The 26,268-nt window shown below is 38.1% G+C and overlaps 1 protein-coding gene across 1 annotated transcript in view; it reads left to right on the top strand.

Moving 5' to 3' along the window:
• ganc (glucosidase, alpha; neutral C) overlaps nt 1-26,268 on the top strand; it is a 124,604-nt gene that overhangs the window by 67,445 nt on the left and 30,891 nt on the right. Inside the window, exons 13-18 of the mRNA XM_028822299.2 lie at nt 1,465-1,544; nt 5,856-5,999; nt 9,314-9,410; nt 19,213-19,314; nt 19,851-20,094; nt 22,917-22,981. Coding sequence (XP_028678132.2) covers nt 1,465-1,544; nt 5,856-5,999; nt 9,314-9,410; nt 19,213-19,314; nt 19,851-20,094; nt 22,917-22,981 — 732 coding nt within the window. The remainder of the gene's footprint in view (nt 1-1,464; nt 1,545-5,855; nt 6,000-9,313; nt 9,411-19,212; nt 19,315-19,850; nt 20,095-22,916; nt 22,982-26,268) is intronic.

Raw genomic sequence — 26,268 nt, 5'->3', positions numbered from 1 at the left:
TTTCTCGTTTCTCAGGTGTACCCTCAATTCTTATATTATTTCTTCTGTACCCATCTTCCAGGGCCGCAAGTCTGTCTCCGAGTTTTTTGCATTCGGAATTCGCAGCTGTAGCTTTTTCATCGGCATTAGACGCCAATTGTTCCGCTTTTTCAACTCGAGCCGTGAATGCCTGCTTAACGTCATCCAGCTGATCTGTAACGTCATTAATCTGGTCGCCAAGCATTTTCAGTTTGGATCTATTTTCTTCGATGTGTTCCTCTAATTTCTCCAACATGCCTTTAAAGTTCACGTCAAAACGTTTAAATAGACACGTTTCCCGGTCTTTGTTATCCTTTTTAATCTCGATGATATCCTTCTTAAGCTCGTTCTTAAGCTCAATATTAGCTTTCTTAAGCTCATTCTTGTTATCCTTCTTAAGCTCATTTATGGCCGTAGCCATGGCGCAGCCAGTGTAGCAATCATCTCTTTCAGTTTGGACAGTTCGCTTCAGATTTCGTGCTCCACGAGTGGAAATGCAGCTCCTGTTACAGCAGGTGCTGCGGGCTCGCGATGAGTAGATGAGAGCATGTCCTGCAGGGCCTTTTCTAGTCTCGGATGATCCTCAGAAATCGGCGATTCATCGCGACCTGTATCACTTGCACCTTCGCTCCCATTTTCACTCTCAACTGGAAACGATACAATGGAGTGGGGTCCTAGGAAATCTGCGCATTCGTTTGCCTGTTCCAGGTCAGTCTCCAAGAGGCCATACCTTGCACTCAGGCCGGATGTTTGTCCAGACTTTGAAGCAGCTTTAAGTTTCTTTTCCGGTTCTTTCTGACTTCTCTTCTTGTTACTCATGCTTGTATATTGTAGTGGAAGTTTCTTGGTCAGGTTAAATACAGGATACCTCTAAATAATCTGAAATACGTGGGAAAATAAAGCCGCTGCTAGCGGAGCTCTGCTTCAGACGTCCATCTCCTATAGCGGACGAGACCAACTCCCCACAGATACTTCTTTACATTGGCCATGTGTACGTTTGTGTGTGTTTCTACAGCTGTACATATATTTTGACATCCTTTATTTTTATAGAGTGAATGGCTTGTGTTTGGGTTCAATAAGTTGAGACATTGTTCTAAGAGACATTTTGTACGTACTGTTATTGAGTGCAGAAATGGCTGGTAAAAAGTTCATCTCTTCTTTCTGCATACAGTTTAAATGTAATAATGATATAGGCTACAAATATTTTCTTTTGATTTGTAAAATATACATTTTTTGTATATCAACAGTTGTGGTACGGGGAATTGATCAATGTTAAATGGTTTTCAATATTTTTAAATATTTTTGCCCTTTACACTATTAGTATGTGATAATTTTAATGTGATCAAATTTTCACCTAAAACAGATAATCTAGTAAGTAAGCTTGTATTTCTTATAACGTAAATCCCCATTTAAATGTTCTGAATGTTACAATCCTTTACTTCACAGGTCCTTGCTCCTACCTGGATTTCTGCAATTCAGAAGTGAGAAAATGGTATTCTGACAAATTTTCTCTCAGTTCTTACAAGGTAAATATCACACAATTTTCAGAGGCAAAAAGTAATCTCTCTATTATCAAAAACATCTTGGGAGGGAGACTAGGGAGACGAGACGTGATCTTCTCAGAATGGCAATTTGACGTCCCGCAAGAGACACTTTAACATCATGCGAGACAACATTTAAAACAAGTACACGGACATTTAACCTAGCAGTTGTTGGAATACTTTTGGCAGACACACTTCATGTGCTCCCAGCTCTTAAAACAACAAAAGCGACAAGCAGAACACGCAGCTCACCAGGAGCAACAGCAGCAAGCCAGCAGATGATCCAACTGCTTCTCCTTAGTGCGCATTCAAACCCCCTTATAACGTGAGCAGCAAAGACGCGAAGTGGCAAAAGGACAGCTGCTGTACAGGCTTTTAAATAATCGACGCAAAGCGCGACAAACAGAAACACGCAGCTTACCAGCTGCAGCAAGACAACATGATCTGACGGCATCTCCTTAACATGCATTCAGCCGCCCCCCCTTCACAACGCGAGCAGCGTTATACTTCCTGTGAGAAAGAGATTTAACCACGCCTGGGGCCGGAAATAAAGGACAAGTATTGTTTTTACAAAAATTTTAAAGTAAAAGTGAAAATAATGCATATGTAAAAATTCCCATGAAAATAACAATCTCTTTAAATTATATATCCGGTAAAACAAACCTGGGGGTGGGCGAGCCAAGCGAGCAGGGGGCAGATCCCCCTAGTATTTTATATAAACATTAAAATGTTTTTCTTTTTTTTGGCATGATATAATCACATTTTGGATTCTTTTTGCATCACACTTCAGAAGTGGTTCCTGGAAAACTCGTTTACAGAATGTCAAAAGACGTATAATAAGATTGTACTAAAAATAAAATGGCTCTCATATCACTCATCCGTATTATACCATGGCAAATGCAGAGATATTTAATTCAATTTAGGTTCAGGGAGCCAAAGCCTGTTGCAACAACGCTAGACACCAGGCAAGAGAAAGCCCTGGAAAGGAGTCCAGTTCATTCCAGGTCATACTTGGCCCAATTTGAAATAATTAACTTCACTAACATTTATGCCTTTCGGGATGAGAGTTGAAATCTTCAAAGATTCATGCAGAACATGCAGACCACTTCCCACAAAGCCACTATGCCACTCTGTCCAGTTTAGAGCCTGTTCTGAGAACACTGGATTCATGTTTGGAGCAAACCTTGGTATAGTACCTGTCCATTGCAAAGTATGTAAAATAATAATCCATTTGATAGTTATACAGGAGTAATGTGGAGTTGCTGATCAATGTAGCTAGCAGTCTTTGGTGATGTAAAACTGGAGTACAAGAAAGCAACCAACAGGAATACGGGGAAAATGTTTATCCTGTTTATCCTCTGTAAAAAAAATTACTGGGCTGTTGTTAGACATGAAGATGATATAGAGCTGTGAGACAAAGCTTTGTGCATTCATGCTGTCTTTAAAACAGCTGTTATAAATTAATTGTCCTCTACATTTAAAAGTGATTTTGTTTGGTCCATTTTGAGAAAATAAAAAATAATTTCTATTTTAATTATAATTTAGTTTAACTTAAAATCTATAAACTATTCCAAAAGTTTCATATAGAAGTTACTCAAAATCAAGATGCATTTTAAGATATAGCTTATCTTTCATTACACTGCCTGTTTTCTCCCTCAATAGATCAACAGGTTTAGGGTTGGGTTCAGTAAAAGACATGATCATATTACTCAGTTTGATGTGATGATCGATAGCTACCCATTTATTTGACTGCTAGACTTAATAGAAATGCCTCCTTACCCAAAAGGCTTTTAGTGATTTCACTCTTGTAGTTCAATACCTACAAATTGCCATATGTCTTCTGTAGCATGCATTGGGACCATATGTAACTTATTAAATAATGATCACAGTTAATTGAGGGATTTTTACAAAATACAATATAAACACTGACATGTTATACTTAACTCATACAGTTACCTTTTTCTCTTATGTGTGAAATATCATATAAAATATCATATCAGTCCATTTTCTAACCTACTTTTCTAGTTTAGTTTTACATTTGGTTCCCACCCCAGCAGCACTGGGCACAAAGTAAGAATTGGCCCCTTCCAGGGTGCTAGTATATTTCAGGGCATACACATTAGGGAATCCATTCCCGGACGGGTTTATCCATTCCCGGGAATTCGGGAATCCCGCCTTTCATTCCCCGGAATCCCGGGCTCCCAGGGATGACACAGTGCACGGGCATCTCACATGTGAACGGTTTTAGAACGACCGACATTTATTTTTGATAAAACTACTGCAATATGTTGACACAAATAAAAGACTAACCTTATCTACAAGCAGTTCATGCTGTCATATAAGTACATGTATCTTTAGTTGTGGTAATAAGAGCGTAGAAAGCACAACGTCCTCACAGGTGGTGCAGAGGTAGTGCTGCTGCTTTGCAGTAAGGAGACTGTGGAAGATTGTGGGTTCGTTTCCCGGTTCCTCCCTGTATGGATAGCCTTTGAGTACTGAGAAAAGTGCTATATAAATGTAACAAATTATTATTATTAACATGTCCAGGCAAGAGCGCACCTTCGTGCAGAAGTATGCCAGCCGCTGAGAAAGCACACTCTGCCTCCACTGAAGTAGGCGGCACAATCATCAGATACTGATACACTTGTTCTAAACAACGACCGTGCTTGCCATTGCTCTGAAACACCGCCATTTCAGCTTTTACTGATGCATCCAGTTTCTTGTCATCATTCTGTGATGGCAAGTTTCTTGGCACAGATAATGCGGATGCAACAGACTGACACATTGCAATTTCAAATTGCTGTTCAAAGCTGTTGTCTGATGAAGTGCAAGCTGCAGCAATGGTGCCACCTTAATTATTTTCAACTATAACTCTGTAATTTCTTGATCGATTTTTACACGCTATATATGCGAGCTTGGCCGTTCCCATTTTCCCAGGAATTACAGCAGTTTAATTCCCGGGAATGAAAAATGTCCGGGAATCCCAGGCTCGGGAATGGATTCCCTAATACTCATGCACACACCAACTGGATGAGTTTAGAGCTTCCAGTTAAAATAACTGTAGACATTGGCATGGTGAAAATTCATCCCTCATCCAAATCCGCTGTATCCTAACTACAGGGTCATGGGGGTCTGCTGGAGCCAATCCCAGCCAACACAGGGCATAAGGCAAGAAACAAACCCTGGGCAGGGAGCCAACCCACCACAGGGCACACAAACACACACACCAAGCACAATTTAGAATCGCCAATGCACCTAACCTGCATGTCTTTGGACTGTGGGAGGAAACCCATGCAGACACATGGAGAACATGCAAACTCCACGCAGGGAGGACCTGGGAAGCGAACCTGGGTTTCCTAACTGTGAGGCAGCAGTGCTACCACTGCGCCACCATGCCGCCAGATGGTGAAAATGATCAAATTTAAAACTTTACACAGTCAGATCCCAAGGTGAGATCTGAACCCAGGACTCTTTAGTTTTCTTCTTCCAAACTGAGGTAAGACAAATGTGTGAGACTAATGGATCAGGAAATGGATGACCCAAAAGCACAGTCAGAAACAACACAGGTACCAAGAGAAAGAAAGCCATGCAGAACATTAAGCTAAGATGAAGTCAATAGGAAGCAAGAGGAGATCATAGCTATAAAGAAGAACTACACAAAAAGCTTTTGTTTTCTTTTGAGATTTGTTCCACAAACTCAGAGAATGCCATGGCTAAAAGGACATATTTTATAGTGTTACAGGAGTGATGTCACGCTGAGTGACCTCCAAAGACATGTCCCAACAACCTGTAGAAGTTACATAGAATGAAAACTCAAAATGGAGATGCAAATGATAAAAAAAGCATCCTAGCAAATACCAAACAAAATATAACTTTTTCAGAAACAAAATTATGCTAGAAGTATCCAGCCCAGAATGGAAAAGAAAAATACACTTAAAGTAAAACTCTGAAAAAATATATTGGAAGGGAAGAAAAGAGGAATGGAATGGAAACGAAAAAAGTTTGTGGCTGAACTCACAGCATTCTTTCAGTACCAGCTCTGTCAGACAGCACATTGTTGTCTGTCAGAAAAAGTAGCAGAGTCACAATGCTTTGGAAATGTGAAACTCGTCACAGAGTCGCATAATTTGTCATCCCCTGCAATTACAAGTTGTGTAATTTCATTAACATACAATGAAATCAGCAACTTTGGTTGTTATGTCACCTCCAACTATAATTCGTGTAATGTGACTTTGGCTTAATTTAGGTTAATGCTACCATCATTGTTACATTAATCTTAAATTGTCTCCTTGGCAGGGATCTACAGACTCATTATTTATCTGGAATGACATGAATGAGCCTTCAGTTTTTGATGGGCCTGAGCAAACAATGTCAAAAAATGCTGTGCATTTTGGAGGATGGGAGCACAGAGACCTACACAATTTGTATGGATTTTATCAGGTAATCTTATACATTAGAATTTTACTGGAAATTAAGATGTAATAATTGTGATTGATATGTGTCCTGTTCAGCACTGGTTCCTACTGCACTTGGACATATTGAAATTCTTAAGATTAATTGAGTTTGGATTAATTGACTTTAGCAAAAGAATGGAATATATTGAACAGAAAAGCCATTTTAAACAGATAATAAGCTTTATTTTTTTCCCAAAAACATATAAAAATCATGATTGGATTTTTTTATGCTTTGGTGAAACAAGGAGTATCAGCAATATTTATTAATTATAGATTTTATTTGATTTTCCTTTAAAAAACAAAAGGCAATTTTAGGTATTCTGGTACCTATAATAAAATTATACCTATTAAACATAAAGTCTGAGCTGCACCATCATATTAATTTTTTCCTGAGTGTATTCGCCAGTTGAATGCAGTTAATAACAACATTGAGAGTTTATAATGAACCTACATTTTATGTGCACCAAAAGAATTCAATTAATATATTTAACTAGCCAACCCGCGGCATAGCATACGCCGCATAATTATGTATTGATGGGTGAACACTTCCTGAAAGACACAGTTGTCCAAATGGGGTTGGTTTTGAGGATACGACTGTAGGTGAATGAAAAGATGTAACTCTGGAGAGGGCAACATACAATACAGCGTTTTACACGCTGCATACAGCGATTCACATCGAAGTATAGACACTGTTAAGACCATGGAATACCCCTTGCAAACTGTTTTACACGCTGCATACAGCGATTCACATCCGCGACAAATTGTTTTACACGCTGCATACAGCAATTCACATCCGCGACAAATAAGATTCTTCTTAGATGGTGCTGGCGCATCCACCCTCGCTCTCGAAGCATACACACTGCCTGGTCATGTGCCAGCTCGCAAGAGCAACTAACAGAGACCCGCCCACCAACTGTAAGACCATGGGATACCCCTCGCAAACTGTTCTACATGCCGCATACAGCGATTCACATCTGCGACAAACAAACTGTTTTACACGCTGCATACAGCGATTCACATCCGCGACATGATTTTTCTTAGATGGTCCTGTCACGTCCACCCTCGCACTTGAAGCATACACACTGCCTGGTCATGTGCCCGGTTGCAAGAGCAACTGACAGAGACCCGCCCACCAACTCTATGACCATGGGATACCCCTCGGAAACAGTTTTACACGCTGCATACAGCGATTCACATCCGCGACAAACAAACTGTTTTACACGCCGCATACAGCGATTCACATCCATGACAAACATGCCTCTTCTTAGATAGTCTTGCTGCGTCTACCCTCGTTCTTGAAGCATACACACCGCCTGGTCATGTGCCCACTCGCAAGAGAAACTCACGGAGACCCGCCCACCAACTCTAAGACCATGGCGTGTAAAACAGTTTGCGATGGTGGATGCGGTCGTGCGTCATAACCGAAAAGAATACAGTGGAACCTTGGTTCACGACCATAATTCGTTCCAAAACTCTGGTTGTAAACCGATTTGGTCGTGAACTGAAGCAATTTCTCCTATAGGATTGTATGTAAATACAATTAATCAGTTCCAGACTGTACGAACTGTATGTAAATATATATTTTAAGTTTTTAAGCACAAATATAGTAATTAAACCATAGAATGCACAGCGTAATAGTAAACTAAATGTAAAAACATTGAATAACACTGAGAAAACCTTGAACAACAGAGAAAACTAACACTGCAATAGTTTGCGCTATAGCGCTACCAACCGCTGGCTAAAAACACTTTTTTTTTAATGAGTTTTAAGCACAGGGAAAAAAAATGAACATTTGAAAAAATCCGTAATTTAATAAACCACCAAGAAAAGTAACACTGCAACAATGCACACTACGTACCAATCGCTGTAAACAGAAGTGAAAACAAAATCAAGCCCAGTGCATTCTTTAACTGCCTTCCTACCTTATGAGTCCAGCCCCCTCTCTCTCGCGCTGCCTGTGTGTGTGCGTCTGTCTCTCTCTGGCGCTGCCTGGCTCCAATGTAGTCCACCCTTTCTGTATGGTCAGAGCAACTATTTAAAGTTTGTTCCAGAATGGTCAAAGGGTGTAGTATTGTATATGAAACAGGCAGAAATTCTATTTTTTAAATCTGATATTCATATTGCTATTTCATTTTTGCAAATCCTGAATCTGTGAGTGTTTAGAATGTAAGATGCTGAAATGTTAGGTGGATTTCTGGATTGTCTTTAGATTTTGAAGACAGTAAACCTAAACGAGAACGAGAAAGGTGGTATTTTTCAAGTTGAAGTTATTTCTTCACAATCATGGTATATATATGCACTTGCCCCACAAAATTAGATTCTACAGTTAAGCATTTTCTATAAATTAAAAAAATATCTTGCCTGCACTGGCGTTTGAAAATGGAGGTAATATGACACAAAGCACAAAAAAAACTTAACAAAATATATCCATTTTTCAAGCCAAGACAGTTGTTGAGTATTGATCTGTGTCTTGCAATTACACACACATTGTAAAATAACTTGTACATGTAATTTTTGAACAGAAAACTGCAATATTAAGAAATGTAAACATTTCAAAAGAAGAACAGCTGTGTACGTTATCACAGTGCTTGTTGTCTTGCACACCTGGAGGTGCATATTTTCCTCTGGAAAGACAAAATCACAGTAAACTGGTCGCTCTCCACATGGTTGGTTTTGTTGTGATTTACTTCTGTATTTATGTGAGGACTCACATGTGAATAGAAAACATATCCTTACCTCAAGAAAAATTGTACCAGGACTATGTGATAAAATGATTATTTCTAGTTCCCTAACGTTGTTGCAAATATGCATTGGAAACATTAAATTTCAAACAGAACACATCTGGTAAATTTTTGGGCTTTTATTTTTCGGTGGTGCTTTGTGCCTCATTGCTTCTATTGTAAAGTGGCGGAGTGGGCAAGATATTTTTTAAATTTATAGAAAAACTTAACTTTATAATGCAATGTTGCAAGGGAAATGCATATATTCCATGTTTGTGAAAACATACAGTAACTTTGAGTTGAAAAATACTGAATTTATCCTTTAAGAGTAGAAAATAAGGATTACGTTTAATCCTTGTCTCTTTATATTGTGGAAAAGAAGATACTGTACAATGATAGCGTAAACAGATGAGTGACTTACTTATTCCACCAGAAGGGGGACTTTCGTAATTTAAATCTATTTCCGGGGACTTTCGTAATTTCCTTGGTAAATCTTGGGCATTGCCTGCCATGTATTATTATTTAATGAACAAAGCAGTCAAGCCTGTACAACTGCATTTTTATTTTTTGTCTTTGGCAGCACTGGGCTTCAGCTGATGGACTTATCCAAAGATCAAAAGGATCAGAGAGACCATTTGTGCTGAGCAGATCTTTTTTTGCAGGATCTCAGAGGTTTGGTAAGTAGATCAAAGTTTTAGAATTATTACTGAACTAGCAAAATACCCGCGCTTCGCAGCGGAGAAGTAGTGTGTTAAAGAGGTTATGAAAAAAAAAGGAAACATTTTAAAAATAACGTAACATGATTGTCAATGTAATTGTGTTGTCATTGTTATGAGTGTTGCTGTGTTTTATATATATAAAATACACACACACACATATAAACATATATATACATATACATTTACACATATATATACATATCTACATATATATATATATATATATATATATATATATATATATATATATATATATATATATATATATATACATATACACATCCACATATCAACATATATATATACACATATATACACACACACACATATAAACATATATATACATATACATATACATATATATATACATATCTACATATATATATATATATATATATATATACACATATACACATCCACATATCAACATATATATATACACATATATACACACACACACGCTTTATGGGTGATGATTGTTTTACTCTTTTTATCTTTATTTTATTTTATTGTAGAATCAACTCCTATCTGCGTACACCAGGGCGGCCGTGGGCAGATGCGTATGGTGTATTCACTCCATGTTATCGTGCATTGCGCTGTCAGTGGTATTTTGATAAAAGAATTTGAACAACATATAAGAAGCGTATAAATTATTAAACAGTAAAACATTAACATTTAAGAAGTAAAGTTACATTAAGTACTACTGCAGTGCCTTCGGGTATACCTCATTTTTTGTTTGCCCATTACATGCTTAAATGTATACATTTTTTGGTGCACCTACCCGAGAACACGCGACATATAACCGAGCGTGGGAGAAGCATGGATTTTAAACACGCGTTGAGTTCATCTGCTGGTCTCCCTCGTGGAATAACTGGTAATGTTTGACTAAAATCTACAGCGAGTAAAACGACATTACCTCCTATTTTTTTTTTTACGATCTCTGAGATCTTGCTTTTTTCGGTTCAAGGCTTCATAAGCTCTTTTATGTTGTATGGTGTACTTATCCCAAACCATCATCTTTGAATGTTGCAAGACTTTCGCCTTGTATGTAGATCGGGGTAATTACATTCATTGCATTCCTAGTCTGAATCACAATCTGATTGTATGGGTGGTTACCTGGCACTGTAGGGTTGCCACCCGTCCTTTAAAATACGGAATCGTGCCGCGTTTGAGAATGAAATTGCGCGTCCCGTTTTGAATCAATACTGGACGGGATTTATCCCGTATTTTTTTATCATTTTTTTTTTAAAGCAGCGTCTCATGCAAATCATCCCACACGCATTTTATAAAGATGCCTCCTTTCCTACTTTTGATTGGGTAATACTTGATGTCATCGTTAGTTTGATTGGTGTTTTTAACTGTCCAGTGAGGAGGGCGTGTCTTTTAAGTACAGTCTGCAAAGTGTTGGCACTGAGATGTGGCGTCAGCGCCATAGTTGAAGCCCCTAATGTTGCGGTCAGCAAGTCGGCTAACATCCGCCATGTGCCGTCTTTCAGTTGCGAGAAGCAGATCATAGAATGGTTGAAACTGTTGCCCCTAACGTTGCGCCACGGCGTGTGGTTCGTTTATACCTCGTGTCTTCTCATTAAACTTTTATCTCGCGAATATGTTATTGCAATCCGCAGCGGGAGCGTTTCTATAAACTTAATTTAAACTTACGTTTTACACCGTGCTTTGTTTCCCTTATGAACATGCTTGTATGCTTAACTCGCTCCGTTCTCAATTGTTTAATTAATTTTTTACTCTTCGCTGTTTGCGGCTGTTCCTCCATTTCCCCCTACTTCGTTCTTTTATCTCGCGAATATGTTATTGCAATCCTTAACGGGAGCGTTTCAATAAACTGATTGAAAATAGTTTTGCATTTACCTTTTTAGTAAAAGGCGAGCTTTTAAGCCTGAGAAATCACCCCGTAAATGCACACGTTTAATTGGACATGTGTTAATATGTATGGTTACACAGTATTAAAAGACAGTGAACAACGTCAGTTACCTTTGTTCCCGCGTTTGATAAAAGGTGAGCTTTTAAGCCTGAGAAATCACCCCGTAAATGCACACGTTTAATTGCACATGTGTTAATATGTATGCTTACACAGTATTAAAAGACAGTCAAAAATTAACATCATTTACCTTCGTTCCCGCGTGTGACTCGTGCTGTAAATGTCTTCCTTGTTTTTAGTTCACGTGATTACGTAGGAGGCGTGATGACGCGATACGTGACTCCGCCTCCTCCATTACAGTGTATGGACAAAAAATATGTTCCAGTTATGACCATTACGCTTTGAATTTCGAAATGAAACCTGCCTAACTTTTGTAAGTAAGCTGTAAGGAATGAGCCTGCCAAATTTCAGCCTTCCACCTACACGGGAAGTTGGAGAATTAGTGATGAGTGAGTCAGTCAGTCAGTGAGTCAGTCAGTCAGTCAGTGAGGGCTTTGCCTTTTATTATTATAGATTTAGCAAAACTCCATACTACTAAAATATAAAAGTTTATTCAAGTGTTTTTATATAAAATATCTTATGTATGTTTAATGCTGGGCCTGGAAGGCCACTGTGGCTATTGATTGTCAGTGCCATTGATTTCTTAGTAAAAGGAGGTTTATGTCTTTGATGTCTTTGATTAAATTACATGTTTGGTGCTTGTTTTAAAGTTCCAGCAGTCTCTGTTAACATATCTTCTACAATGAAAACCTTCAGGTAGTGCTGGGCGGTATACCGGTTCATACCGAAAACCGTTTTTTATTTTTTTTATGATATGGATTTTTCTTATACTGAAACACCGGTTTAAATTGCCTAAACGACGTTCGGAACGTGGCGTAGCGGGAAACTGTTCAAGTGGAGACCTTTTTCACTGCTACACCGCTAAACACAGATTTGTTGCACTAGGGCTCTTTTTCACTGCTACACCACCAAATAGTGGGCGGTAGCATAGGAATGCTGCGTGGTGAAAATGGACAGAGAGCCTGGAGATACTTTAGTTTTAAAAGGTCAGATGTGTAAATACTGTTTCTATACTACTGGATAATACTGCAAGCCAAGTTGTACTTGTTTTATTTGTTTTCAATACAGTGTAATGTACCTGGGTACTGTGTAATAGTGTGACGACATGTTGACTTTATTCTAGCCGTTTATGTCAAGATTAAAGTCGTCATGTTGACTTTATTCTCGTAATTTGTCATTAAAGTAGAACATCGTAAACTAAACTTCATCGTAAAATGAATATTTAATTTACTAGATTTTCTCAAACCCCGTCATAAGTTATATAGCACATTAAATGCTTTGTGTTAAGTGATTCTTAAACTGACTTCTTCTTGCACTAAGAGGAGGCACCGGCGGCGATCGCCGCACAGAATACATTTACTTCATGATCTTCCTTCTCTCTGAACATTTAGAATGCTAAAATAAATACTTAATATAATTTTCATGATGAAATGCATTAAAGCATGCATTAATCATATGGGGGCACGGCGGCGTGCCTGCCTTGCATTTGCATGTTTTTCTGGTGGGTTTACTCGGCGCTTCAGTTTCCTTTCAAAGTCATGTAGGATGTGGGGTTTTGTTGTGCTATATTGACCCTGCTAGTGTATGTTTTGCTTGTATTCATCCTTCGATGTGCTGGCGACTCCTTCAGAGATGGGTGCAACTCTGAATGGATGGCATAATTAAACATGTATAACGAAGATATTTTTAAAGCTCTGAACACTCCGTGGGCTAAGTTTATAACTAGTTTTAATTTCACAAAGACGTTTATCGTGTGGTGATTGGTTATGTGGAGAAAGAAAAAGGAAGGATAGGAACTGGGGTTTTGGTAGCCTACGTCAGATAGAGACAGCATGCATGCAATAACGATAGCCCGCTCAGAAAAACATGCATTGAATTCTGTGTTTGTGTCTCCGACCAGCAGATCACAAACCCAACATTTACACAATATTTAAGTTAAACCTGTGCGATAGCCATTCATACATCCAGTTTTTTGGAGCCTCGTCACACCTGCCATAAAGTTCTCTACACTGAACATACACCTGGGGACCCCTTACTGCGAGGGAGCAGCACTACCGCCTCACTACCGTGCTTGTTTAATACCTGCTTTAATGCATTTCATCATGAAAATGATGTCAAGTATTTATCTTAGCATTCTAAATTTTCAGAAAGCAGGAATATCATGAAGTGAATGGATTCTGTATGGTGATCGCTGTCTCCTCTTACTGCGGAGGAAGTCAGTTTAAGAAGCGTAGTGATTAACCACTGGGTCGGGGAACGTAACACAAAGCATTTAATGTGCTGCATTAATTTATGACGGGGTAAATTTAAGTAATTGATCAAACATTGATTTTAGGAAGAAGTTTAGTTTACGACATTCTACTTTAATTATGAAGTAAACTATGAGAATAAAGTGGAAATGTCGACTTTAATCTCAGCCTAAACAGCGAGAATAAAGTGGAAATGTTGACTTTGTTCTCGACATATAGTTTGTTTCTTTCTTCCCAGTGTAGCTTAGCTTGAAGCAAGGTCCATATTAATGCAGTTTGCCTAAATGATGGTTCAGTTGGTAAAGATGTCATCACCAAGTTGCACTTGTTTTATTTTATTTTAATTTGGTGAATACTGTGTAATGCACCTGGGCTTGAAGTCTTGTAGTAATAGTGCAACTACCAATAATAATACTATTATTTATTTTATTGTTATTATTCATCCGTCCATTTCCTAACCCGCTGAATCCAAACACAGGGTCACGGGGGTCTGCTGGAGCCAATCCCAGCCAACACAGGGCACAAGGCAGGAACCAATCCCGGGCAGGGTGCCAACCCACCGCATGACACACACAAACACACCAAGCACACACTAGGGACAAGTTAGAATCGCCAGTCCACCTCTTTGGACTGTGGGAGGAAACCGGAGCACCCAGAGGAAACCCACGCAGACACGGGGAGAACATGCAAACTCCACGCAGGGTGGACCCGGGAAGCGAACCCAGGTCTATTATTTATTAGTTTAAATATTATGCAGTTTAATGATGATAAAGTTGTTTAAAAAGTCACTTTAACGTGTCAGTGGACAGAGATTGTTAACATTAACAGAAAGTGTAGTTGGTTTACAAAAAATATTTACTATTCCTTTTCTAAGACATATTCGGTGCAATACAATTTTTGACAAGCACTTCTGGATAGTTTACTAAGTCTAAATACCTCTTTGTATGATTGAAAATATGTTGTTAAAATTATAGTTTGTTTTTGCAAAATTTGTTCAATAAAAAGGTTCTATATTTTGACTGCATCTGTCATGCAATGTGATACCTTCTCCATTAGTGCCACCCCCTTGAAAACTATCACTTTATGGGGCAATGCAAAACTGTATTAATACTTGTTTGCACATTAAAATGTTTTTTTTTGTACAATGTACAATACTCTTGACAGTGGAATAGGTTATTCTTAGCCAGTAATTGCAGTGGAAAATGTGGTTAACATCCACTCATGCATGGGAAAAAAATACCGTCGAATACCGTGAAACCGGGATAATTTAGAAAAATACCGTGATATAGAATTTTGGTCATACCGCCTACCCCTACCTTCAGGTAGTATGACCCTCCAATGGTTACCAGTATTTCCAGTAAATGCTGTGTATTTTATGTGTAAAATCCCTCCCACCTGCACAAACCAAAGTTACACCCACATCCCTTATAAAGCTTTCAATAAATAACCAGAGACAAAGATATTTGAAACTTGACATGTTAGACGTTAGTCACAATGCAGTCCAGCAACGCAAACATTTTCCATCCTTTCCAGATCCCCCTCAGTCCTTTAGCACTCTCTAAATCCTTGTAGGCATTTACATTTCTTTGAACAATAAAGCAACCTCTTCCTCTTCCAGTCTCATTGCTATCAAATAGTTGAATGCATTTCTCCCATTTTCTGTATTAAATTTGTGGGTACTATGGCATTTCATATCAAGGCTTAGACATGAATTGCTCCATCTTCTTCTTTCTTGCTCTGCTATGAAAAGATATAAATATCAGAAATTGTACAGTTATGGAGCAAAAGCAATCAAAAGAAAATTCCTCTCCTGCTTTCTCTCTTTTTCAAATTTTGTCGTCTCTGCTCTCCAAACTAGACTACTTTTATAGTATCATGACTCCCTGCTACTACTTGGCAACACCAATGGATTAAACAAGACAATATAAACACTTCAAATTAACTTGCTGTTGTCCAGTTATGTCAGCAATAATAAATCCTATATAAAATGTAAGTTCTGAATCCCTAATTCTGAGGTTTCTTTCTTTACCTTGTAATTATTTCCTTTTGTGAGCAATAATATATGACATATACAATTTATCCTGGTTGCAATGGGCACAAGAAAGGGACAAAAATTAATGAAATGCCAGTATGTCAAAGAAACATACTTGTCTACACACTAAGACCCTCTTATACTAGCCAAACTAGAGATAACATTTAACATAACATGTTTGGGATATGGGGGCAATACACATTGAAATCTGTAAGTGTACTTCCATAAATAGGTGATAAATAGCATCTTTTTGTGATTTATATACAGGCAGAGTGAAACATGTGTAAATAGCACAGAGCAAATTACCAGTTGTTGAGACTGTTATGGAGCTTTAGCATTAAATAACTTTGTTTTTATAACTTGTTTGACCTACAGTATGTTAGTGATAGGATTTATTGATTTGGAATTCTGCATCATCACATCGTCTACTTTTTCCCATGAAAAGTAGTATTGAAACCCTCCTATCCAAACAAATTTGTTTTAATATTCAGTTTGGGGTCATACATTTATCCTTTGTGAAGTACTTGCACTCTCACACCATGGCAATTTAGTGTTTCCAGCTGGCCTGATGGTACATCTTTTGAATGTTATTTAAAACCAGAGTCCCTAGTGGACATTCCTGCAGACTTTACCAGGGTTTAAGCATTCACTGTGCTTCTCCCAGCCTCAATTTAGAATGCATAGTCATACAATGGATTCAGAAAGTATTACGTATTGTCACAAAAAACAGACACAAGCGTCATAAAGAAGGTTTGGAGCAGCCACCCATATAATATTCCCTGGCTGCAAAAAGGGTAAATTGATAACACTGATGTGCTCAGAACAGAGTCCAAAGCAAAACTGATGTGGTTAGCAGAATAAGACATCAAGGGTGGAAGAGGAAGGGTCCTCTTCCATAGGCTTGGACTCAGACATGATGTCATCAAAAGGGCCAGAACCGGAATTCTCTTTGGCGATGGGCTCTACACCGGAAGTGATATCATGGAGGCTGGAACTGGAAGTGACATCATCAGGGCCAGGCATAATTTCCCATGAATGGTCTGCAGGAAAGCAATAAAAGGTCAGTGCACTCCACCACCCCTTGGTCTGGTGTGGAATTACTCTCATTTAGACCCTTTAGCTGCCTCTGATGCGCATGTGTGTGGCAGTATACAGAGAGTATTCAGACCCCTTTACTTTTTTCACATTTTGTTATGCTTCAGCCTTGTGATAAAATCATTTAAATTCATTTTCCACACATCAACCAACACTCAATATCCCAGAATAACAAAATGAAAACAGGATTTTAGAATTCTTGGCAAATGTATTAAAAATTGAAAAGTGAAATATCACATTACAAGTATTCAAACATTTTGATATGACACTTGATATTTGGCACAGGTGCATTCCTATTCTACTTCTTATCTTAGAGATGTTTCTACACCTTGTTTCAAGCCCCACTGTGGGAAATTCAACTGATTGAACATGATTAGGAAAGGCGCATACCTGTCTATATTGGGTCCCACAGCTGACGAAGTGCATCAAAGCAAGGACAAAGCCACGGGATTGAAGGAACTGAGTGTAGAACTTAGAGGCAGAATTGCACTGATGCACATGCCAGGGAAAAACTACAAAAATCCTCCAGTTATTGAAAGTTCTCAAGAGCACAACTGCATTTATAATTCTTAAATGGAAGAAGTTTGGAACATCAATGACTCTTCCTGGAGCTGGCCACCTAAATGATCTGAGCAATTGTGGCAGGACTGCCATTGTAAGAGAGGTGACAAAGAATCCGATGATCATTCTAGATGGGCTCCAGAGAACCTGTGTGGAGAATAGAGAAAATCCCAGAACACTCCACTGATCTGGCCATACAGTAGCCTCTCCTCAGTAAAATACACATGAAAGCCAGCTTGGTGTTTGCAGAAAGACACTTAAAGTAGTCTCAGACTGTGAGAAAGAAGATTCACTGGTCTGTTGAACCCAAGACTGGCATCAGGTCTGGAGGATACCAGGTACTGGTTATCACCTGTGCAGTACTATTCCAACAGTGAAGCATGGTGGTGGCAACATTATACTCTGTTTTTTCTTTTTCTTTTTTTCAGTTTCAGGGATTGGCAGAACAGACCGAGTTGAGGGAAAGCTAAATGGTGCAAAGTACACAGATCTCTTTAATTGAAATTTGCACTAGGACGCTCTGGGCATTAGTTTGACCTTCCAATAGGGCAGTAACAAAAAGCAGAAAACAAAGACAACAAGTAATTTAGGGACAACTTTAGGGATGTTCTTTAGTTGTCCAGGAAGAGTCTGAAATAGAACCTGTGGATGTAATCCCCAAGGAAGGCAGGAATAGTTCAATCAATCAGTCTTTATTCAGTCACCGGTGAGTACATAGGATTCATGGGTTGCATGGCAGAAGTGCAAAGTTCTGCTTTTCAGTCGGCTTTTTATATTTTCTCTCATCCCCTTCTCCGTACTTATAAAAAATTATAATATCATTTTATATTGTGTAAATCGGCCAACCATTTCTGTTTTGTGTACATGTCAGAGGGGCCCCAAAGAAGCAAAGGTTTTTTTTTCCTGTATCTAACAGACGCGTTCCTAAAAAGGAAATTGTCCTAGGTCAGTTTACTTCACTTTGTCTTATGACAGGCGCCTGTATTAATAACCTTTTACTACAGCAGAACAGCTTTGCCAGCTTCTAACCATTTGTAGCTTCCAAGTAGTTTTTTTCTTTCACAAACCCAATCGAACAACTCTGGAGACACCTGAAAATAGCTGTCCAGTGATGGCCTCCATCCAACTTGACAAGAGATAGAGAGAATCTGGAGAAAAGAATGGCAGAAATTTCCCAAAAACAGGCGTGCAAAGCTTGTCACGTCATACCCAAGAATACTCCAGTAAGAGTAAAAGATCTGACTACTTGTGTCCATGTAGTATTTCAGTTTTTTTTATACATTTGTGATACATTTCTAAATTCCCTTTTTCATTTTGTCACTCCTCTGGGATACTGAGTGTCACTTGATGTGAAAGATATATTTCTAATGATTTTAGCACAAGGCTGCAACATAGCAAAATGTAAAAAAAAGTAAAGAGTCTGCATACTTTCTGAATCCACTGTATGTACTCTAATGGTTAGCACAGCTACCTCATAGCTTCTGAAATGTAAATTCAAACAATAGTCCATTCACTTGTCTAAGTGGTGTTTGTACATTCCCCATGTGGGTTTATGGTTTTCCACAAGGTACTCCAGTTATCATCAATCATCCTAGAAAACCACATTCAGGTTTGTTTTCTGACATATCCTCAATGCTGCTGGGATCAGAAGTGGCTATCTGTGAAGGAGTACAGCTAAGTAAAACAGTTTGCTTATGTTCACAGAATGAGCCATTAGCAGGATATAAAAGTGTGTTTCCCTGTAAAAATTATGGTGGCAGACCTATACTGTATATTGTATAAGCTAGTAACTAAGTGAAAACTAATTCCATTATGAAATTTTTGTAGGTGCAGTTTGGACTGGAGACAATGTAGCCAGTTGGGAATATCTCCAAATCTCCATTCCCATGCTTCTTGCGCTTAGTATCACAGGAATTTCATTTTGTGGAGGTAAATGCTAATTTTTTCATTGTGTAAAGCATAAGACATCAAAAACAATATGTAATAGTTATAACATCAGTCTATTAGATCATCTCTGGATTTTCTCTAGTGCTGATAATGTTTTTATTTGTAATATGCAGAGCAAAACCGTCTATACCAATATACTAAAATCTGGCCAAAAAGTCGGCATTTACTACTTAGTTTTTTCAAGTCAGCATGGACCAAAATCCTTGCCTTAAAGAATACAGGTATGGACTGTTGTGTAGGCAAAAGTGCATCCTAACCAGTACTAGTTGTAGCTAATAAAAGGTCCAGTTTATGGCATTAAATAAATATAGTAAGTCAATATTTGTATAAATAATGGTGATTGCTATAATGATAAGGAACAGAGTAAATATATCAGTCAAAATAATTTTAATCAGCACCTTTTGGAGAACAATGTGATTAGTTCCATATTCACCAATCTGTTCTTTCAGTTAGCCAACACTGCCAGATTTTCTTTTAATTGTTCTGTGTTTTTACCCAAACTAACTCTGACTTTGCAGCTGATATAGGTGGGTTTGTGCAGGACCCGGAGCCAGAGCTGCTTATTCGCTGGTATCAGGCAGGAGCTCTACAGCCTTTTTTTCGGGGACATTCGTCCATTCAAACCAAACGAAGAGAGCCTTGGCTGTTTGGAGAAAAGACCACTCAGATAATCAAGAAAGCCATTCAAGAACGATATTGTTTACTTCCCTATTGGTACACGCTATTCTGTCGTGCTCACACCAAGGCAGAGCCCGTCATCAGGTAAATGAATGGATGCTAACCCTTATTTTTAATCCTCAAACCCTCTGAGAAGTTATGTATAATTGATTAGAAGAAGGTATGGGTTTAACAGGGAATAGCAACATACTTTTTTCTTTTTATCAGACATTGGAAATTAAAGAAATGTTCATTCATTTTTGCTACAACTGAATGCGATTTGCAAAAATATTGATAATATAGCTAAATATGTTCATTTTACCATTTGGTATAACACCAGAAATAAATCATGAACTTCAATTTTACCTGTAAGTCAACTCTCAACACAAGCTTTGTGTGCCAGACTCTTTAATTAACTTTATTGCTAAAACTAAGTGTTAGGCCTTAAATTCACAAGTGAAGTTAAACCTTCCATAATCTCAGTTGAGTTGTACTTTATTGAATACATAAGTTATGGAAGGTGTCATTGACGTCTGTCATTCCACTAACCTTCGAAGAGTGAGAAATGCAGGCTTATTTTGTCAGCATGTGTTTTTTTATGGAGATACTTATCACTAGTTTTATTTACTGAGTGGCAGAGTTTGTAATAATCTAAGCTAAACTACAAACTGAAACCAAAAGGTAAATGGGTTTTGATTAATTGAACATACATTTCTTAGGAGATAAAGTTAGAATCGTCTTCAGGAGATCAATCATCGGGCACCCAAAATATTTAAATAATTGCTTTTAATTCTCTTGCAAAAGAGATTTTTATTTAAAGTACAGACAAGAAACATCTCTTACATTCATTCTAATATAAGATGACCTGAACTAAAAAATAATATAAAGGTTGTTAGGAATTCATTTGACAACAGCAAATTACTAAATAATATGACGAGTATGCAGAATTAATTTGGCAATGGTAATAGCATACCTAGCAAATCAGTGTTAGAGCCGAAAGCACAATATGAAAAAATCATATCACAATAAACAGAATAAAATAGAATGAAATAGTAAAATTAAGTAAATTTTTCACAAGCCACATACAGAAAAAAAGCAACAAAAGATCAATAAATTAGAGCAGAACCCAACAATATATACAAAAAATTTTAGGGTTTGCCACAGAAACACATACTGGCCATCCAGTTTAAGTATGTTAACTTTTATAACCAACTGTTTTTCTGTTATGTACTCATTTATTTTTACTTGTTAGCTTTTTTCAGAGTTAAGTAAATACCAATTTAAATGCTGTATCTGTTCTTTATAAATATGTTTCAAGCAGGAGAACATTTCCTTTGTTTTGATTAGTACAGCATTCATCCATCCATTATCCATCCATCCATCCATACATTATCCATCCATCCATCCATCCATTATCCAACCCGCTATATCCTAACTACAGAGTCACGGGGGTCTACTGGAGCCAATCCCAGCCAACACAGGGCGCAAGGCAGGAAACAAACCCTGGGCAGGGCACCAGCCCACCGCAGTAGTACAACATTGAGTAAATTAATAAACATTCTTCATTGCTTGGGTTTCCCATTCACAAAAATAAACATAATGCCAAGTTTAAATCAAGGCGCTAATTATATATCCAAATTGTCCTTCTTACTTAGAATTTAGGTTGCACAAACTGAAACTCCTTTCAGAGCCGGCCTTAGGTCAAAGCAAACGAAGCGACTGTTTCGGGCCCACAGCTGGAGGGGGCCCACTGCGCCCAAGGTTTTTTTTTTCCTGTGATGTGACGCTGCTGCGGAGGGCCCAATGAAGCAACAGACTCCTTCACTCCAACCTCTATTACTAATTTTTTTATATATATAATTCACGGCAACATATTCCATCACTTAATTACTCCACGTGGACATCTCCACTCGGCACTCCAATCTTCATTACGCTTCACTCAGGCCCGCGCGCCTGTTGCCGCCTCCACGGCTCATCTGTGCCTCTGTCCTCAGTAGGCAGCCACTTACGCTTCAGTCAGGGCCGCTCCGCCACACTGCATTCTCGACAGAGCATAAAAGGGGCCCTTCTCTTCGTAAAGCCATCACTTTCCTTTATATCAATATATTTCCATTTTGTTAGAAAGAACATCTTGTAGATAGTAGTTAGGCCTTGCCGAATTTCCACAGTTTGAAATTATTGTATTCCAAATGTCTTCAGTTCCACCGCCAAAGAAATATAAATCAGGTGCTCAAAAACATAAAGAAAAAGCCAGTCAGTGTCAAATGGAAATCGTCAAAAAGTGATGGTTGTAGATGCCGGGAAAACGCATTTCTGCAGCTCAGAATGCAGGAAATCGCTTGGCGGCCAGAGCTCTGCCCCGGACCCCCTAGCTGCAGGGGTCGGGCCCCTTATGGGGCCCTCGGTATCAGTTTGCTTCAGGCCCGAAATTGTCTAGGGCCGGCTCTGCTCCTTTAATTATGTGTATCAAGAATTTATTCTACATTTTATGTAATATTTGAATAAAAATTACTTAAGTTTGAGGCAGACCCAACTATAAAGCTCATTGAATCTTGTGGTTTTCTGATCTCCATGAAGATGAATTATTAATGAAGGCTTATATGTTTATTTTCTTTCCTTCAGCCGATTTTAATTCAGTTACTAAAAACTTTGTTATAGCATTATCATAGCAACAGAACATTTATCTGTTTAAAAGTAATATAATCAGAAAATATGACAATAAAAAAGTGTCATTAAGCCATTAACAAAACATGTGAAAGCACATTAAAAACAATTTTGCTCAGAGATGGCCATATGGAGGATAAGGATGGATGATAAAAGATTTATGTTGGATGCATAAATCCCAAGAACATTTTACTTAATGGAATGTGTAAATGTAAAAAGCAGTAATTTTAGCAAAAATATTTCTGTGGTTTTATTAATTTCAGGCCAGTCTGGGTGGAATTTCCTAAAGAACTGAATACTTTTGACTTGGATTCAGAATATATGATAGGTATGTTTTCAGATCACAGTATTTCTCAGATTTAGTCCTGGTCTACCATGGTCAATTCTGTTTTTGGATGAAAAGGTTTAATAAACTTGGATCATTTCCTGATTGTAACTGGTTTTAGAGCAGATTTTGTGTTTTATTGACAGTATCAGAGAATTTGAGCTATTTTGAGTATATTTATGAATTTGGCATATATATATATATATATATATATATATATATATATATATATATATATATATATATATATATATACAGTCATATGAAAAAATTTTGGAACCCCTCTCAGCCTGCATAATAATTTACTCTACTTTCAACAAAAAAGATAACAGTGGTATGTCTTTCATTTCCTAGTAACATCTGAGAACTGGGGTGTTTTCCGAACATAGATTTTTAGTGAAGCAGTATTTAGTGGTATGAAATTCAATCAAATGTGAAAAACTGGCTGTGCAAAAATTTGGGTCCCCTTGTAATTTTGCTGATTTGAGTGCATGTAACTGCTCAATACTGATTACTTGCAACACCAAATTGGATGGATTAGCTCATTAAGCCTTGAACTTCATAGACAGGTGTGTCCAATCATGAGAAAAGGTATTTAAGGTGGTCAATTGCAAGTTGTGCTTCCCTTTGACTCTCCTCTGAAGAGTGACAGCATGGGATCCTCAAAGCAACTCTCAAAAGATCTGAAACAAAAGATTGTTCAGTATCATGGTTTAGGGGAAGGCTACAAAAAGCTATCTCAGAAGTTTAAACTGTCAGTTTCAACTGTAAGGAGTGTAATCAGGAAACGGAAGGCAACAAGCACAGTTGCTGTTAAACCCAGCAGGTCTGGCAGGCCAAGAAAAATACAGGAGCGGCATATGCGCAGGATTGTGAGAATGGTTACAGACAACCCACAGATCATCTCCAAAGACCTGCAAGAACATCTTGGTGCAGATAGTGTATCTGTACATCGTTCCACAATTCAGCGCAATTTGCACAAAGAACATCTGCATGGCAGGGTGATGAGAAAGAAGCCCTTTCTGCACTCACACCACAAACAGAGTCTCTTGTTGTATGCAAATGCTCATTTAGACAAGCCAAATTAATTTTGGAGCAAAGTGCTTTGGACTGATGAGACAAAAATTGAGTTATTTGGTCACAACAAAAAGCACTTTGCATGGCGGAAGAAGAACGCCGCATTCCAAGAAAAACACCTGCTACCTACTGTCAAATTTGGTGGAGGTTCCATCATTCTGTGGGGCGGTGTGGCTAGTTCAGGGACTGGGGCCCTTGTTAATGTCGAGGGTTGGATGAATTCAACCCAATATCAACAAATTCTTCAATATAATGTTCAAGCATCAGTCACAAAGTTGAAGTTACGCAGGGGTTGGATATTCCAACAAGAAAATGACCCAAAACACAGTTGGAAATCTACAAAGGCATTTATGCAGAGGGAAAAGGACAATGTTCTGGAATGGCTGTCACAGTCCGCTGACTTGAATATCGTCGAAAATCTATGGGATGATTTGAAGCAGGCTGTCCATGCTCGGCAGCCATCAAATTTAACTGAACTGGAGAGATTTTGTATGGAAGAATGGTCAAAAATACCTCCATCCAGAATCCAGACACTCATCAAAGGCTATAGGAGGAGTCTAGAGGCTGTTAGATTTACAAAAGGAGGCTCAACTAAGTATTGATGTAATATCTCTGTTGGGATGCCCATATTTATATAACTGTCTAATTTTGTTATGATGTATATTGCATATTTTCTGTTAATCCAATAAACTTAATGTCACTGCTGAAATACTACTGTTTCCATAAGGCATGTCATAAAAGGAAGTTGCTACTTTGAAAGCTCAGCCAATGATAAACAAAAATCCAAAGAATTAAGAGGGGTTCCCAAACTTTTTCATATGACTGTATATATATATATATATATATATATATATATATATATATATATATATATATATATATATATATATATATATTTTATATATATATACTGTATATATAAAATGCAAAGTTGATTGCTTGTTTGCTAGCTGAAACACTAATTCCTGTTAGGTTAAAAAAAAGAAATTTGTCAGGATGGTACATCTAAGGTAGTATTCATCCACGAAGGTATTTAGGTATACTCTTCCCTCCAATAGAAAAACTAAATACTGTACTCCAAAATCTCAAAATGCTTCGACTGATTTATTTGAAATTTGGTAACACTATAGAAAAAATTAACGTGAAAAAAAAAATGATCTGAAATGTTTTTTAATTTGTCAGTAATTTTTTTATTTATCTGTCTTTATTAATATTATGTTAACCTACATGCTCTGTGCTGTGTAACAGGGGGCTTTATGCAAACAAGGTACATAGTAGAAGTGTTTGATGGGCAATACAAACAGCACCACTAAGTAGCAGGATGGACAGACAACTGAAGATGGTATGCACGCCTCATCAAGACACCTCTACTTATTTTTCCAGCGCAGCTACCAACTTCACTCAAGTGGCTGCTTCCCCACCCATATTCAGTCTGCTCTGCAATAAGCTGCTTTTTTGTGTGCTGAGTAAAAGCTGCAACTCTCCTTTTTTCTACTTCCATAGAGATGGCTCTCCCATCAACAAATCAGTTAGATTTGAGAGGTCAGAAAACTTACTAAAAAAAATGGAACAGAGATGTAGGAGATCTGACACCCTTTAGAAAACTTACTAAAGGGCGACAGATCTCCTACGTATCTGTTCCATTTTTTTGTGGCACCAGTACCCCACAGTCAAGTCATTCAAAGTGGGCTCTTGCTGCTTGTTCTGTTCACTCTCATTCTCTGTCTCCTTTGACATGTTTGGGTCTCTGATATTGCTTCCTCTCTCGTTCCACTCTGCAGTCCTACCAGATAATGCTTGTGGTTGGTCTGCAAGTCAGCAAACATCCGTCACGGTGCCCTCTCAGTTGCGAGAAGCAGATCATAGAATGTTGCATATATATATATATATACATACTGCAGTGGGTTGGCACCCTGCCCAGGATTAGTTCCTGCCTTGTGCCCTGTGTTGGCTGGGATTGGCTCCAGCAGACCCCCGTGACCCTGTGTTCGGATTCAGCGGGTTGGATAATGGATGGATATATATATATATATATATATATATATATACAGTACTGTGCAAAAGTTTTAGGCAGGTGTGAAAAAATGCTGTAAACAAAGAATGCTTTCAAAAATGGAAGCGTTAATCATTTATTTTCATCAATCAACAAAATTCAGTGAATGAACAAAAGAGAAATCTAAATCAAATCAATATTTGGTGTGACCACCCTTTGC

This window comes from Erpetoichthys calabaricus, chromosome 16 (genome assembly GCF_900747795.2).
Source record: "Erpetoichthys calabaricus chromosome 16, fErpCal1.3, whole genome shotgun sequence".
Taxonomy (NCBI): Eukaryota; Metazoa; Chordata; class Cladistia; order Polypteriformes; family Polypteridae; genus Erpetoichthys; species Erpetoichthys calabaricus.
Note: the sequence above shows the minus strand (reverse complement) of the source record. Positions and strands in the feature narration are given on the sequence as shown.